Below are 12,434 nucleotides of genomic sequence, written 5' to 3' on the forward strand. Positions count from 1 at the left end.
TCTTCCCCCTGCCCCCTCCTCTTTCCTCTGTCACCTCTCCTCATGTCCCCTCCTCTCGTCCCCCTTTCCTCTTTCTTTCCCTCCCTCCCTTCGCATCTCCCCTCTCCCCCCAGAGCTTTCCATACATCTGAGAGTTCAGAGGACTCTCAAAGTCCCCCATTGCCTGCCTCCACCAGAACACAGTCCCAATGAACAGAACAGCCCCCTTATTTGCAACCCTAGCATGCGACACGCGACAGGTGCTAGTCTGAGCCCCTTTCACTTGTTATCTCCTTGAGTCCTCACAGCCCTTCTGAGGCAGAGGGTTGGGCAGCCCAGGAGGGCGTCGGCCCCTCTCCTGCGCCTGGGTCCAGGGCTAGGCTCTGCCATGGGTGCTGCCTGAGTGAAGGTGCTGGGCCAGTCTCCCAAACTGGAATGAGTAAGGTCTTCCCAAGAGATGGACTCCTTCCATAAAAGGTTTTTAAACAAATATTTTTGAATAAATTTTTAATGGTGTGAAAAAATGTTCTGGACACGTTATGTTAAGTGAAAAAGCAAAATAAAAATATTACCATCTAGGTAATACAGGTCTCCACAGTTGGCTCAGCTGCATCTGTATTTTCTGACTCCCTAATGGAATGGGTGTCCCTGGGCTAGGGTCTCTGCCAGTCTGTCCACCAGTTGTCAGGGCTGCTGCTGCCTGGGGAGAAGCTTCTGTAATAATAGTTTACTGGGTGAGGTCTGTAGAAGACACTGCCTGTCCCACAGAATGACATCGACATCCGGGAAAGAAATGGCACTCAATAAATTTTGAAAACCTTTTCATGACATTGCTAACCATGATAAATAAAAAGTGTTTTCTAATACTTTTGACACCCACCCCTCCAGCAGAGGTTTTGTTCAATGTTCCCATTCTGCAGTTTGTATCATGGAAAAAGAATTTCTTCCTCTTCAGTTTTCCAACATACAACAAAACCTCAATAATGAACATGGTCTGATAAGCTCCGGACGCCCCAGGCCCTGGGGGGGGGGTCTGATGGTTGCCCCACACGCCTTCCACTTAACGGGGGTCCACAGTTTCTTTCAGAAAATCAGGAGGTGGCTAACCAGGCCCGGCTGGCATGGTGGCAGTGGGCTGGTGTGATCCCTGCCTGCTGCCCTGGGGCCCCAGGGTGGTCCTTTCCCCACTGTGGGCTCCTGCCTGGGCTCACTGTGCCCCCTGACTTAGAGGGTGCCAGAATCCTGGGGGAGGAAGTCCGTCTAGTTCTCTTGAAGTACGTCTGTGTCTATCGTGTCATTTTAACGAATGTGCATAGGAAGCCAAGTTCAGGGAAGAAGGGTAAGAGGAGGTCAGTGGCAATGGTGAGATTACGGAGGAGCTTTCTTTAGATTTTTCTATCTTAATAAACATGTCAGGCAGATTTTTATCAGAAAACACCAATATTTTGTTAAAGTTTTCAATTAACAAAGTAGGAAAACGCCTGTGACGTAACACAAAGTGACCAAAGGGGTCAAGACTGAATGCAAGGTCGGATTCGGATTCTGTGGAAGGGTGCACAGGGGAAGTCAGTACAGGAAGGAAACCCAACCCGGGTTGCCTCTCTGGGTGGAAATTTCCTTCTTTATGCTTTTCTGGTTTTCTCAGATAGATATTGATTTTTCTAATCAGGAAAAAAAAAGTACTAAAGAATAAAACAAGCACTCTTTTTGAAAAGCCATTTTAGACAGGGGCTGTTTCTGGGAGCCTCTTAGGGCCCTCTCCCGGGAACTCCCGTCCCCTCACATTGTCCCCTGCTCCGCCTGGGCCCTGCTCTTGCCACCTCTCTGCCTCTGCTCCCCCTCCACACCCCTTCTTGCATCCATGGCCCCGACAGGAGCCCGGGCTCCAGAGCAGCCTCCCTCAGCACGGCCCGTGTCTCCGGCAGACTCAGGTTCAAGTCCTGCCGTGGCCCTTCCTGTCTGTCAGTCCCCCTCAGCTTCCTTAGCTATAATGGAGTAGCAGTGGTCACCTCCCTGACCCCAGTGTGATGGGACCACTCTCCTTAACACAGGGCGTGGTGCCGGGTGCTCTGGACACGGGAGTTCTGACCGTCCTTCCTCCACTGGTTCAACAAACACCGAAGCACTGGCCACATGCCAGGTGCTGCTGGCCACTGGGTGGACAGAGGTGAGCCAGCAGATGGGCTCCTGTGTCCATGGAGGGCCCATGCAGCGGGAAAGGCAACCTCCAGTGAGGCCGTCTTGCAGAAAACTGATGCAGTGTCACCAAAAGCCACCATCCCACGTGGCTCTGTGAGTTGGGCACACTTCAAAGGGGAACAACTCTTGAGAGGTGCAGTGGGTCACTCAAGGCCACAGCCAGGGAGCGACAGGGCTGGGTTCTCTGAGGCTGTGCAGGGGGGACTAGCTCAGGAGTGGGGTCTGGGAGGGGGCCTCTCTGACAGGGGGAAGGGCGGCCACCTGGAGCCCACAGGCGGAGGTGGTCAAGAGTGGCCAAGCACACCAGGTACAGCACAGGCAGAGCCTGAGGCCCCGGGAGCCTGGTGTTTGTGAGGCTGGGTCACCACCTATGTGACAGTGCCAAGGCGGGACCTGGTACACTGTGGCCCTTGGAGAAGGCTGCATCCCTCATTTCATGTCCACACACACAGCTCTGTGCCCATGGCCACTGTCCCTGTTGAGGTGGCCCAAGACACACAGTGCTGGCCGAGGGCTGGCACATCAGATCTGCCTTTTGAAGGTTCATTATGGAGAACCCTCCAGCCCCGGGGATGTCCAGCGGCTATCCGGCCTGCAACCTGAGGTCCCCTCCAGGCCCTCTGGAGCAGGTGGACACACACACACACATTTTCTCCAGCTCCTAAGACATGCAACCACACACTCGGATGACCCCCTCGCCGTCCTCACCTCCACTTCACAGAGAGGGACACTGAGGCTCTGAAAGGTGGAGAGTTACTCAAGGTCTCACAGCCAAGGGGTGACAGAAATGGGATGCCACCCCAGGCTGCGGGACTCCAAAGCCAGGCCCCACACTACCACGTGGCTGGCTCCCCTCAGCTTAGAGCTGCCCAGAGCCTGGGCTCAGCCTCAGGCCAACCGGCCTCCTTGGGGTGGCCCCTGAGAGGGTCTCACAGGTGGCCCTCCCTCCCATGGGTGCCCATGAGCACCACACAGGGCCACCGTGCCCAGGCCAGGAGCTGGGAGGCCAGGGGGCTGGGACAGGCCCGCAGCGCTCCGCTGGGCATCCTCTGGGGCCTGGCCGAGGGCCTGGGATGAGCCGGCTCCTCTTCCTCCCCTCCCCCGTCTCTTAGTCAACTGTGTCTGGGCTGGAAGGACCGCAGAATTCACGTCCCCAGAGAATCCCCCTCTGTGAAGACGGAGAGGGAGGCCGAGCTGCAGACCAGGGGACCCGGCCGTGCCTTCCCAGCCTCTCATTCAGGTCACGCCCTGGTGCAGAAAGGTGAGAATGGCTGGCAGAGTGGGCATGAGGTGCTGGGACTGGCCCATCAAGTGGGCAGTGCCACTGGCTGGTGACAGGGCAGGTGTGGGGTCCAGAGCTCCCTCAGGGCTGCTGGGACAGGCAGGGCAGGTGGAGGGTGGGCTGCGGCTCTGGCTGGGGTGTGCACTTGGAAGTGGCCACAGGCTGCACATGGTTTGTCCCCCAAGGATTCCTGTGTTGGATACTTGGTCTCCAAGTGGCAGTATTATGAGGTGGTGGGACTTCTGAGGGTGGGGATTAGTGGGAGATCACGGAGGGCGCTGCCCTTGATCTTGCAGAGGGATTCAGTTCCTGAGAGAGTGGGTTGTTTTAAAGAGCCAGCCTGACCCCCGAGGACCTCTGGCTTCCTGTCTCATCAGGTGATCTTTTCTGCACAGGCTCCCATCATTGTGGATGTCACCTGCCACAAGTCCCTTATCAGACCAAATCAAGGAGGCCACCCAATCTTGGATTTCAGCCTCCCAAACTATGAGACAAATAAGCCTCTTTTCATTACAAAGCACCCACCCTCAGGTGTTTGGGTGTGGCAATGAGAAACAGACTAATGTAGAACTGACGGCTTCAGTGGCTCTCAAGGCCTGCCGACAGTTCAAGTGGCCTGGAGAGAGGGCAGGCGAGGAGACACACCCCTGCCTCATGCCAGCTGCCTCAAGTCTATGTGCATGTTGTTTCCGTGTGCACGTGTGTTAGACGACTGAAGAAAGGAAAAGCAAGACAGTGGCCCTAGGCTAGAATCCTGGGGCTCTCCATGCACAGAGGACAGGCAGGGCGAGACTGCACACAGGTGGGAGGAAACCAGAGGCCCAGGAGGCTCAGGAGCCCCCAAGAAGTGGGCATAGGTCACCTGTGCCCACGGTGATAGGATGGCTGAAGTGAGGTCCCACCCTTGCTGTTCAGCCAACCCTGTGCCCTTTGGGGGGAGTCTGCGGGGACACAGACTAGCAAACATGAGCAAACATGAGCCTCAGTTCCTTCTCTGCAAGTCGTTCCGAGATGAGCTAATTGATGGGAAGTGCCTGGCACAGGGGCCACAGAAGCCACAGGATGATGGCCACGTGACTGTGTAATGGGGGAGATAGAAGGAGTCCCACATCTGGGCAATGGGATCGCCAGCTCGCAGGGTGCAATGACCATGCCGTGTCCTGGACGAGGAGTCCGAGGAACTCAGCTAGTGCTGAGGGGAGGGCGCACGGGCAAGGGGCTCCTTGGGGTCACCATCCTGGCCGTACCTCGGGGACCCTGAGGGGCCTCAGGAGATCCAGATGCCAGGGAGCCTCCCCCAGGGTTCTGACTTTCTTGGTTGGGTGCAGCCTAGGAAAGGGCACTCAGAGCTTCCCAGGGGTCCCAAGGTGCAGCGCAGGCTGAGATCACTGAACACAGGCACCCCTGGCTCCTACGGTGGCCCTGCCACGGGCAAGCGGGGTGCTTGTAGACTGCTCAGTTTCCTCTTCAGAACCCTGGGGCTTTCACCTCGACAGGGTGCCCAGGGCTGGGCCCAAAATGCAGCACTCTGCCACAGCTGGACCTGGGCAGGGGAGCCCCAAGCAGGGATCATGGGATTTCTGAGATTTGATTTGGTTCAATTCTGGGGCAATTTAAGTGCACCCCCCACTCCATGAGAAGGGTTCCCCGAGAAGGGATGCCAGGTGGTGCCCGGAATGCTGGAATTTCAGATAAACACCCCCGCCCCCCGGGGCCTCGAGCATGTTCCAAGAACTGCACGGGACATACTTGTACTAAAAATTTTTCATTGTTTATCTTAAATTCAAATTTAACTGGGTGTTCCGTATTTTTATTTGCTAAATTTGACAACTGTATCCAGATGCCATTTTTGGGTCTTGGTTTTCAGGCTTTATCCAGCAGGGGCTGAGAAGGGGTGGCGAGCATCCAGGGTTTTCTGCTCCCGGTGTCTCAGGGAGACCCTCTAAAGGAACACACCACTCCTGGCTCCTTGTGACGCACAGGAGCCCATGGTATTCTGGACACTGCCTGCCCTGTGTGGGCCCGTCTGATGCCCAGACACCACCCTGGGAAGCCAAGTTCCCCCAGGAAGCGGGCGATTTCTGAGATTCTCAGGTTGCTCCATCAAGTGCCTGATGGCACCTGCCAGCAGGGGGGACTTGGTGCCCGCCTAGCTTTCTTCTCATTTGTTAATTTTTTTGGTGGGGGAGGGTACCGGGGATTGAACTCAGGGGCACTGGACAACTCAGCCACGTCCCCAGCCCTATTTTGTATTATATTTATAGACAGGGTCTCACCGAGTTGCTTAGCTGAGGCTGGCTTTGAACTCGTGATCCTCCTGCCTCAGCCTCCCAAGCCACTGGGATCACAGGCGTGGCCACTGCACCCGGCACTTCTGATTTTTATTATAACTTCCCCTGATTACAAATCACTGTAATGAGAAGGGTGGGCCTCATGCCTTCACCCAGGTGTGACCAATGGTGACCTGCTTTTCCCCTGGGAAGGAAACAACATTTATGAGCCTCAATCACATGCCAAAAGCTTTCCCGAAATCATCTTTTATAATCTTTGGAGAGGAAAATAATTTTATTGCCCTTTCTGATTGTAAAGCATTATGACCCCCCCCCTTTTTTTAAAGGTATCTGTTAAATGTAAGGAAGTGAAAGTCACCCATGATCCCCTGACCCAGAGACGGAATTCCTTCTGATTTCAACTCCCCTTATTACTTATTTTTGGGATCATTGTCCTGCAGCACCTGTGCCAGGTTTCTCCCATTAATTAGGGCAGCTCAGGGACAACCTGCAGATAAGGAAACCGAGGCCCATGCATGCCACACTACAGACATGTGGACTCTGCCCCCTCTCCTTCTTCTAAGGGACACAGGACACTGTGGGGTTCTACGAAGGTTTGCTGTGGGGGTGGGGATGCCGGGCTGCACCCGGGCCTTGAGCATGCTTGGCACGCACTTTTCCACTGAGCTACATCCCCAGGCTTTGGGGACAGTCCATGTGCTTCCCAGGTATAGTCAGTCTCATTAAGTCCTCAAAGGCTGCATCCAGTTTGTTTTGGAGATGCTAAGCCATACAAGGGCTATGAGTTCCGGGTGCTACCTGGAAACTTGGGCTGCGGATAAGGAGGCGGGTACAGCAGGACTGCTTCCCTGCTCTGCAGGAATGAGGAGCTCCGACTCTAGACATGGGGTCTAGAAGGTTTCAGAGACCTGTGCTTTCTGAGTTGAAATACCAAAAGCTTCCATGGGAAGTGGGCATATGGGGGAAATGCCAGGTAAGGGGAGGGGGTGGCTCTTCGCAATCCGATCTGCAGAGCCTGGAATCTAGACCTGTGTTCTGGGCCACTTGCGACCAGGTAGCGATTCTTACTTAGCTGTTAATTCTTTTCTTTTTGGGATCAGGGATTGAACTCAAGGGCACTTAACCACTGAGCCACATTCCCAGGCCTTTTTGTATTTTTTTCTAGAGACAGGGCCTCGGTAAGTTGCTTAGGGGCTTGCTAAATTGCTAAGGCTGGCTTTGAAATTGCAATCCTCTTGCCTCAGCCTCCCCAGCTGCTGGACTATAGGCATGGCCACTGGGCCCGGCTTTTTTCTTCTTTTTTTCTCCTTAGCTGTTATTTTTTGAGGGCTTTCCAGGTGCTAGATGTGGGGCTGTACCCCTTCATGTGTCATCTCATGTAATCCTGCCAACAATCCCCAAGGCAGTATCGTCATGAACCCATGTTAGAAGAAAAAAACTAAGGTACAGAGAGCTCCAGTCACTTGGCCAAGGTCACAAAGCTCCCAGGGGGGAGCCAGGACTAGAACAGAGGCCTCTGAGACTCGCCAGGCCCTGCCTGCTCCGAACCACTCCGAAGTTCTGTGGCCCTCTTCCTTTTAGGGGAAACAGGGGGTCTGAGGCTGGGTGCATGGGTCTTCCCTCTATGCCCAAGGGTGGGGATGGCGGACAAGGAGGTTTTCCCTCAAGATACATGCTGGACAACCGGACACAGCCCCAGCGTTCAGATATGCAAGCTGCGTATTCTGCACTATGGGTTCTTCTCAGCCATGAAAAGGAACAAACAAACTGCAGATACACACAGCAACCGCAGGATGGATCTTAAAAACACTAGGCTGAGATAAGCCCCCCCCACAGACTGTGGGTTCCACTTACACTGAGTTCAGTAACAGGCCAGACTAATCCATGGTGACAGACAGGAACAGTTGCTGCCACTGGGGAGGAAGGGGCTCACTCAGGGCAGGTGGGGACTTCTGGGCTCAAGGACAATCGTCCAAACCCAGCCACCTTTAGGTGTGTCTCTGCACTGCGTCACAGGGAAGTGAAACAGAGGGCTGAGTCCAGACCCCCCCATACCTGCTCTCTGGCACCTCCCCAGAGATCAAGGCTGCCAGGTTTCAGAGCAGCCTGCAGGTTCACGGGCCAAGGGGAGACTGTCAGGGGCTGCCAGAGGGATCAGGGAGTGGCTGCCTCCGGGTTATGGCTGTCTCTTTGGAATAATCAGATGTTTTGGAAGTAAAACAATGCTTGCTAATTGAAGGCCACTCAATTGGACACTTACAAATGGTTACTTTCCTGTTATGTGACCCGCAGGCCGGTCGTGTGACCCGTGGGCCTGGGTGCATCCGAGGACTCATGCCTGCCAGCGTGGATGGACCTAGAGCTCCTGGGGCGGAAGTGCCTCCGCTGGGTGCGTGAGGAATGCGCCAGGGAACAGGAACCAAGGGCTGAAGGGATGGGAACCGATGGATGGGTATAGATGACGAGTGCGCAGCAGGTCACGGAAAGGAGGCAGGGGAGGGACCTGGCCAGGCGCGGGGCACGGACCCTGAACCCCCACCCCCGCGACTGAGCTCTCCCCACCGCGGCTGGGGAGAATGAATGAGCTGAAAGGAGGCGCCCGTCCCGCCTGCGTGCCGCCGGTGTCCCCTTCCCGGGCGCCACCTACCGAGCAGCTGCACCTCGTCGGTGATGCCGTAGACGTCGATGAGCGCCCAGAGCGGGCCGCCCACTGCCACGCCGCAGTGGAACAGCACGGGCTCGCCGTCGTTGACGCTGTAGAAGACGCGGCCGTGGCGGTCGGCCCAGTAGGCCAGCACGGTGTCACGCAGCGCCAGGTTCTCGGGCAGCGCCTTGGCCCAGTAGCCGGGCCGCGTGACCAGGTCGGGGCAGGCGTACTTGGGGATGTCCTGCACGCTCATGAGCGACGGGTCGTGCGCCGTGAAGCCGAAGCGCAGCGCGCCGCTCCAGCCTGGGCGCACGGCCACCAGGCGCAGCCGCACCTGCTCGTACAGCCGGATGGGCCGCTGCGTGAAGGTGACGCCGTTGCAGAAGCTGTTGCGCCGCGTAGCCCGTCGCGAGTGACCGTCAAGCCGCACGTTCTTGCCCTTGGCCTGCGCGTGGAAGCGCGGCGCCTCGCCCAGGACCGCGCGCCGCTCGGGGCCGGGGCCACAGCACGGCCGGGTGGCCAGCATGCGCGCCGGAGGGCTGGGGTCTGCAGAGAGACAGGACGGGACGTTAGGCCCTGAGACCCTTCGTCTCCCAGGCAGTTTCCTTTAAAATTGTGTATTAGACGGTCATTGATGAACTTTAGGGGGTGGCAGACTGGACCCAAGGGCCACCACCCTCCATCTCTGCCTCAGCAGTCACCTTGCGGTTTCACAAGGCGAGCAAACCTTCCTGTATGGTTCATACGCTGCTGAAAGATGATGTGGATGAAGTCCCTAAATATGACTTGGCACGAATTACACACTTTGTGGACTAGGACTAATGACCTGACAGTGTCACAAGTTCCAAAGTAAATTTTTGCCAGGATTCTGGGACTTTCCCTCTCCTTACCCACAGAAAATGGAGGCATAGTGAGCAAGTTGGGTTTCTGGAACGTGTGCCTCTGGGACTCCTTTCTAAGGAACCCTGCTTTGAAGGGAGACCTGGGTGGCCTCCTTTCAAGAGATCTGGCCACTGATCAGGAAACCAGATGACCTGGACTGAGTGGGTGTGGTCATCCCCCTGCTCCTCCTCCCAGGGGCGGTTCCTGGGAGTGGCAGGTGGGCGGTCCATCTCTGCTGCCCTCTCCCTACAGCAGTCGCAGGGAGCCTGAAGCAGGCAATGGGAGAGTGGCAGCCCCCAAGAAGGAGAAGCCCCTGTGGACCGCTCCTCCCACCCCGAGCCATGGCCAGCACTGTGCTGAGGGAACCTCGGGTTCAGTTAGTCCTGAGGTTGGTGGGAGGGAGGGGTGGGGACAATGGGCCCAGGGAGAAGGAAGCCACAGGCTGAGGTGGGAAGCTGGAGACCCTGTCCACACAGAGCCACTGCCCAGAGACAAGGAGGCCAAGGGCCAAAGCCAAGGACCTGCACTAGAAAGAGCTCCAGGGACGTCAGCCATTTAACAGACAGGAGCAAGGGCCAGTGCGTGCTGGACACTGCAGCCCAAGTCTGGTCCCCACTCCAATGGGGCAGAGGGCCCTGCCTGGTGGATGCAGCACAGGGAGAGGCAGCCTGGGAGCGGGCGGGGTGGCGTTCCCCAGGGTCTCAGGAGGCCTCTCTTGGGGGCTTGTGAGCAGAGGCCCCAGGGAGACGAAGCAGCACTGCCAGGCAGGAGGCCCAGAGTCAGCCGCAGGCCACTTCCAGAGCCACGGGAGAAGCGCAACGGCTGGCGGGAGATGCCGTCCAGGGTACAAAGCCCAGGCAAGCAGACCACATGCGCTGGTCACCCGCAGGGGCAGTGCAGACCGCCATGCCCATGGCCTTGCACGAGCCTCAGCTTCTGGGCTTGGCCTCCTCTGGTGCCAGTAGGCCAAGGTCCCCTCCGGCTGCCAAGTGCTCCAGGGACACCTCCATCACAAGCACAGATCAAAGCCCTCAGCCCCAGGGCAGCGGTGACCTGTGCCAGGGCCGTCTCCCTCCCTCCTCCGTCAGCTCTCCAGCTCGTCCTCCCCGCAGAGCTCTCTCCCCAGCAGCTGGAGGGGCCCTTGCAGAGTCCTCTCAGCAGACAGGCGACCTCGGCCCCCGCGGGGTGGGATGCACCACCCACCTGGTCCTGGGGGACCGTTCCCTGCAGCCCCGGCCATCTGTGGGGATGAGCCTTGCAGCATCCAGGGCCCGGCCTCGGGGGACGGGGAAGCACTCCATCCCCCACCCGGGGCTCTACCCCCTAAGCCACAGGCCACCCCTGGGGGGCTCACCCACTCCCGCTCTAGGCTGGGTCCAGGGAAAGAGGTTCTTACAAGGAACAGAGAATCGTGGCGGTGGACTCAGGGCCAGTGGACCACCCAGGGACAGGGGTGTCCCCAGGAAGCCTGAACTTCATCACTTAAGTTGCCACAATCATCGGGACACCCCATGATAGGAAGTCAGGGGAGAGGACACCCTGCCGACCCATCTTCCCTCACCCACACACTACCAGGGCTGCACAGTTCGGCCGACTCCGTCCCGACCCCGGGAAAGTCGCGTCTTCTAAGCTTGAATGTCCAGAGCAAGTACACTGGTTTTAGTTTCTCTGGAAAAACTAACGAGAACCTCCAAGTCTCTGCTGCCTTCAAGACATGCTGCCCCTCTTGGGATGTCCACTAGCCCCCATCTGGCCACCCTCGTCCTGCCTTAGAGTAAGAGCCCCTCCTCCCCTCCTCCAGCCAGGAATCAGAAGTGGGGACTGCAAGAACAAGCCAGGGAAGGGTCCCCTGGGGCAGGCCCAGCAGAGACCTCTGCAGCCACACTTTGGGTCAGCAGAGGGGACAGCCCCAGGTCAGCTCTCTGTTGCCTACGCTGCTGCAGCCCCACCCAGGTGGGTGCCTGCACTTAGTCAGAGGGTCAGTCCCCTGGCTCCAGATGAGTGGCAGGGGTGGGGTGGTGGGATGTGGCTGTGGACGTCAGGGAGGAGGCTGCTGGGTCAGTCCTGGCAGGTCCTTCTGAAGACTGGCCACCAGAACTGCTGGGGTTCTGGGCTGGGATGCTGAGTTGTCTGAGGGCCCCCGAGAAGCCACCTGCCCTCCCAAAGCTGCTACTCTGTCGTCTGTGAGTGGAGTGTGACCTCAGATCCATCTCAGGCTGCCGGCAGGGGCGACAGAGCACAGGACCACCCCGGGAGGCCTGGCGCACAGTCAGCATCCGATGGCCAACGTCAAAGCGGTGGCTGAGCCCCTGCCCCCACCTCTCCTGGGTTTTGTTGCTGGATTTCAGCTGAAGAGGACTTGAAGTCAGACGGACCAGGCTGCAGTTTGGGTTGTTGTTTACCCACTGTGTGATCTCGAGGTTCATGCTTAAGTTCTCTGGGCCTCAAGTAGACCTAGAAAACTAGTGAAGGTCATCCCTACCCTGCAAGATCACTGGGAGGGTGACATGGGGCAAACCCGTCAGATACAAAGTGTGCCGCACATACTAGATGCTCATTAAATCTCGGGTCCCTTCCTCTAACCACCTCTGACTAGGAAAGGTTTGTTCCTGGGTCACAGACGCCTAGCTGTGGGCGCTGGGGAGACACATTCTGAAAGGTTTCTCTAGTGGGGGCTTTTGACCTCGGCCAGGAGGCCTTGACCTCCGTCAGGAGGCCCCTCCCAACCCTGGGCTGCTCCCCTGCTGTCCAAGGGCAAGGCCTATTTTAGGTCATCCGGGCGGCCTCTGAATGGCACTGTGGGCCGATTGCCACACTCGTTCCTCCAGCCTGCCCTTCCTTTGATCTAAAAAGAGCCCAGGGAGGTGGCATTTGCTGCCAGGACGGCAGAAGCAGCAGCCTTGGCTTCTCTGGCCACAAATGGGCTGTGTCCCGTGAGCTGGCGCTGGGCAGCCGTGCTCCTGGCTGAGGCAGGATCCCCCGGAAGATCCCCCGGAAAGGGAACCGGCGCCTGGGAGAGGGTCCCTCTGTCCCTGCCGGGCTCTGCTGAGCTCCTCCTGTGTGTGGGAGGCCTCCCTCTGGGGGACTGTCCTGCAGGGGCTTCTCCCACCTTCGCTCTCCAAGGCCCTGCGGGCAGCACCGTCCCTGCTCCCAC

The 12,434-nt window shown here is 57.7% G+C and overlaps 1 protein-coding gene across 1 annotated transcript in view; it reads right to left on the bottom strand.

Moving 5' to 3' along the window:
- The window catches only part of Neurl1b (neuralized E3 ubiquitin protein ligase 1B), a 13,564-nt gene extending 3,376 nt beyond the window's left edge, over nucleotides 1-10,188 (bottom strand). Inside the window, exons 1-2 of the mRNA XM_048814819.1 lie at nucleotides 10,164-10,188; nucleotides 8,233-8,944 (exon numbers count right to left, since the gene is read on the bottom strand). Of these exons, the coding sequence (XP_048670776.1) occupies nucleotides 8,233-8,944; nucleotides 10,164-10,188 (737 nt within the window). The remainder of the gene's footprint in view (nucleotides 1-8,232; nucleotides 8,945-10,163) is intronic.
- Between the last annotated feature and the right edge of the window lie 2,246 nt (nucleotides 10,189-12,434).

The sequence above is a fragment of the Marmota marmota genome, unplaced genomic scaffold (genome assembly GCF_001458135.2).
Source record: "Marmota marmota marmota unplaced genomic scaffold, marMar, whole genome shotgun sequence".
Taxonomy (NCBI): domain Eukaryota; kingdom Metazoa; phylum Chordata; class Mammalia; order Rodentia; family Sciuridae; genus Marmota; species Marmota marmota.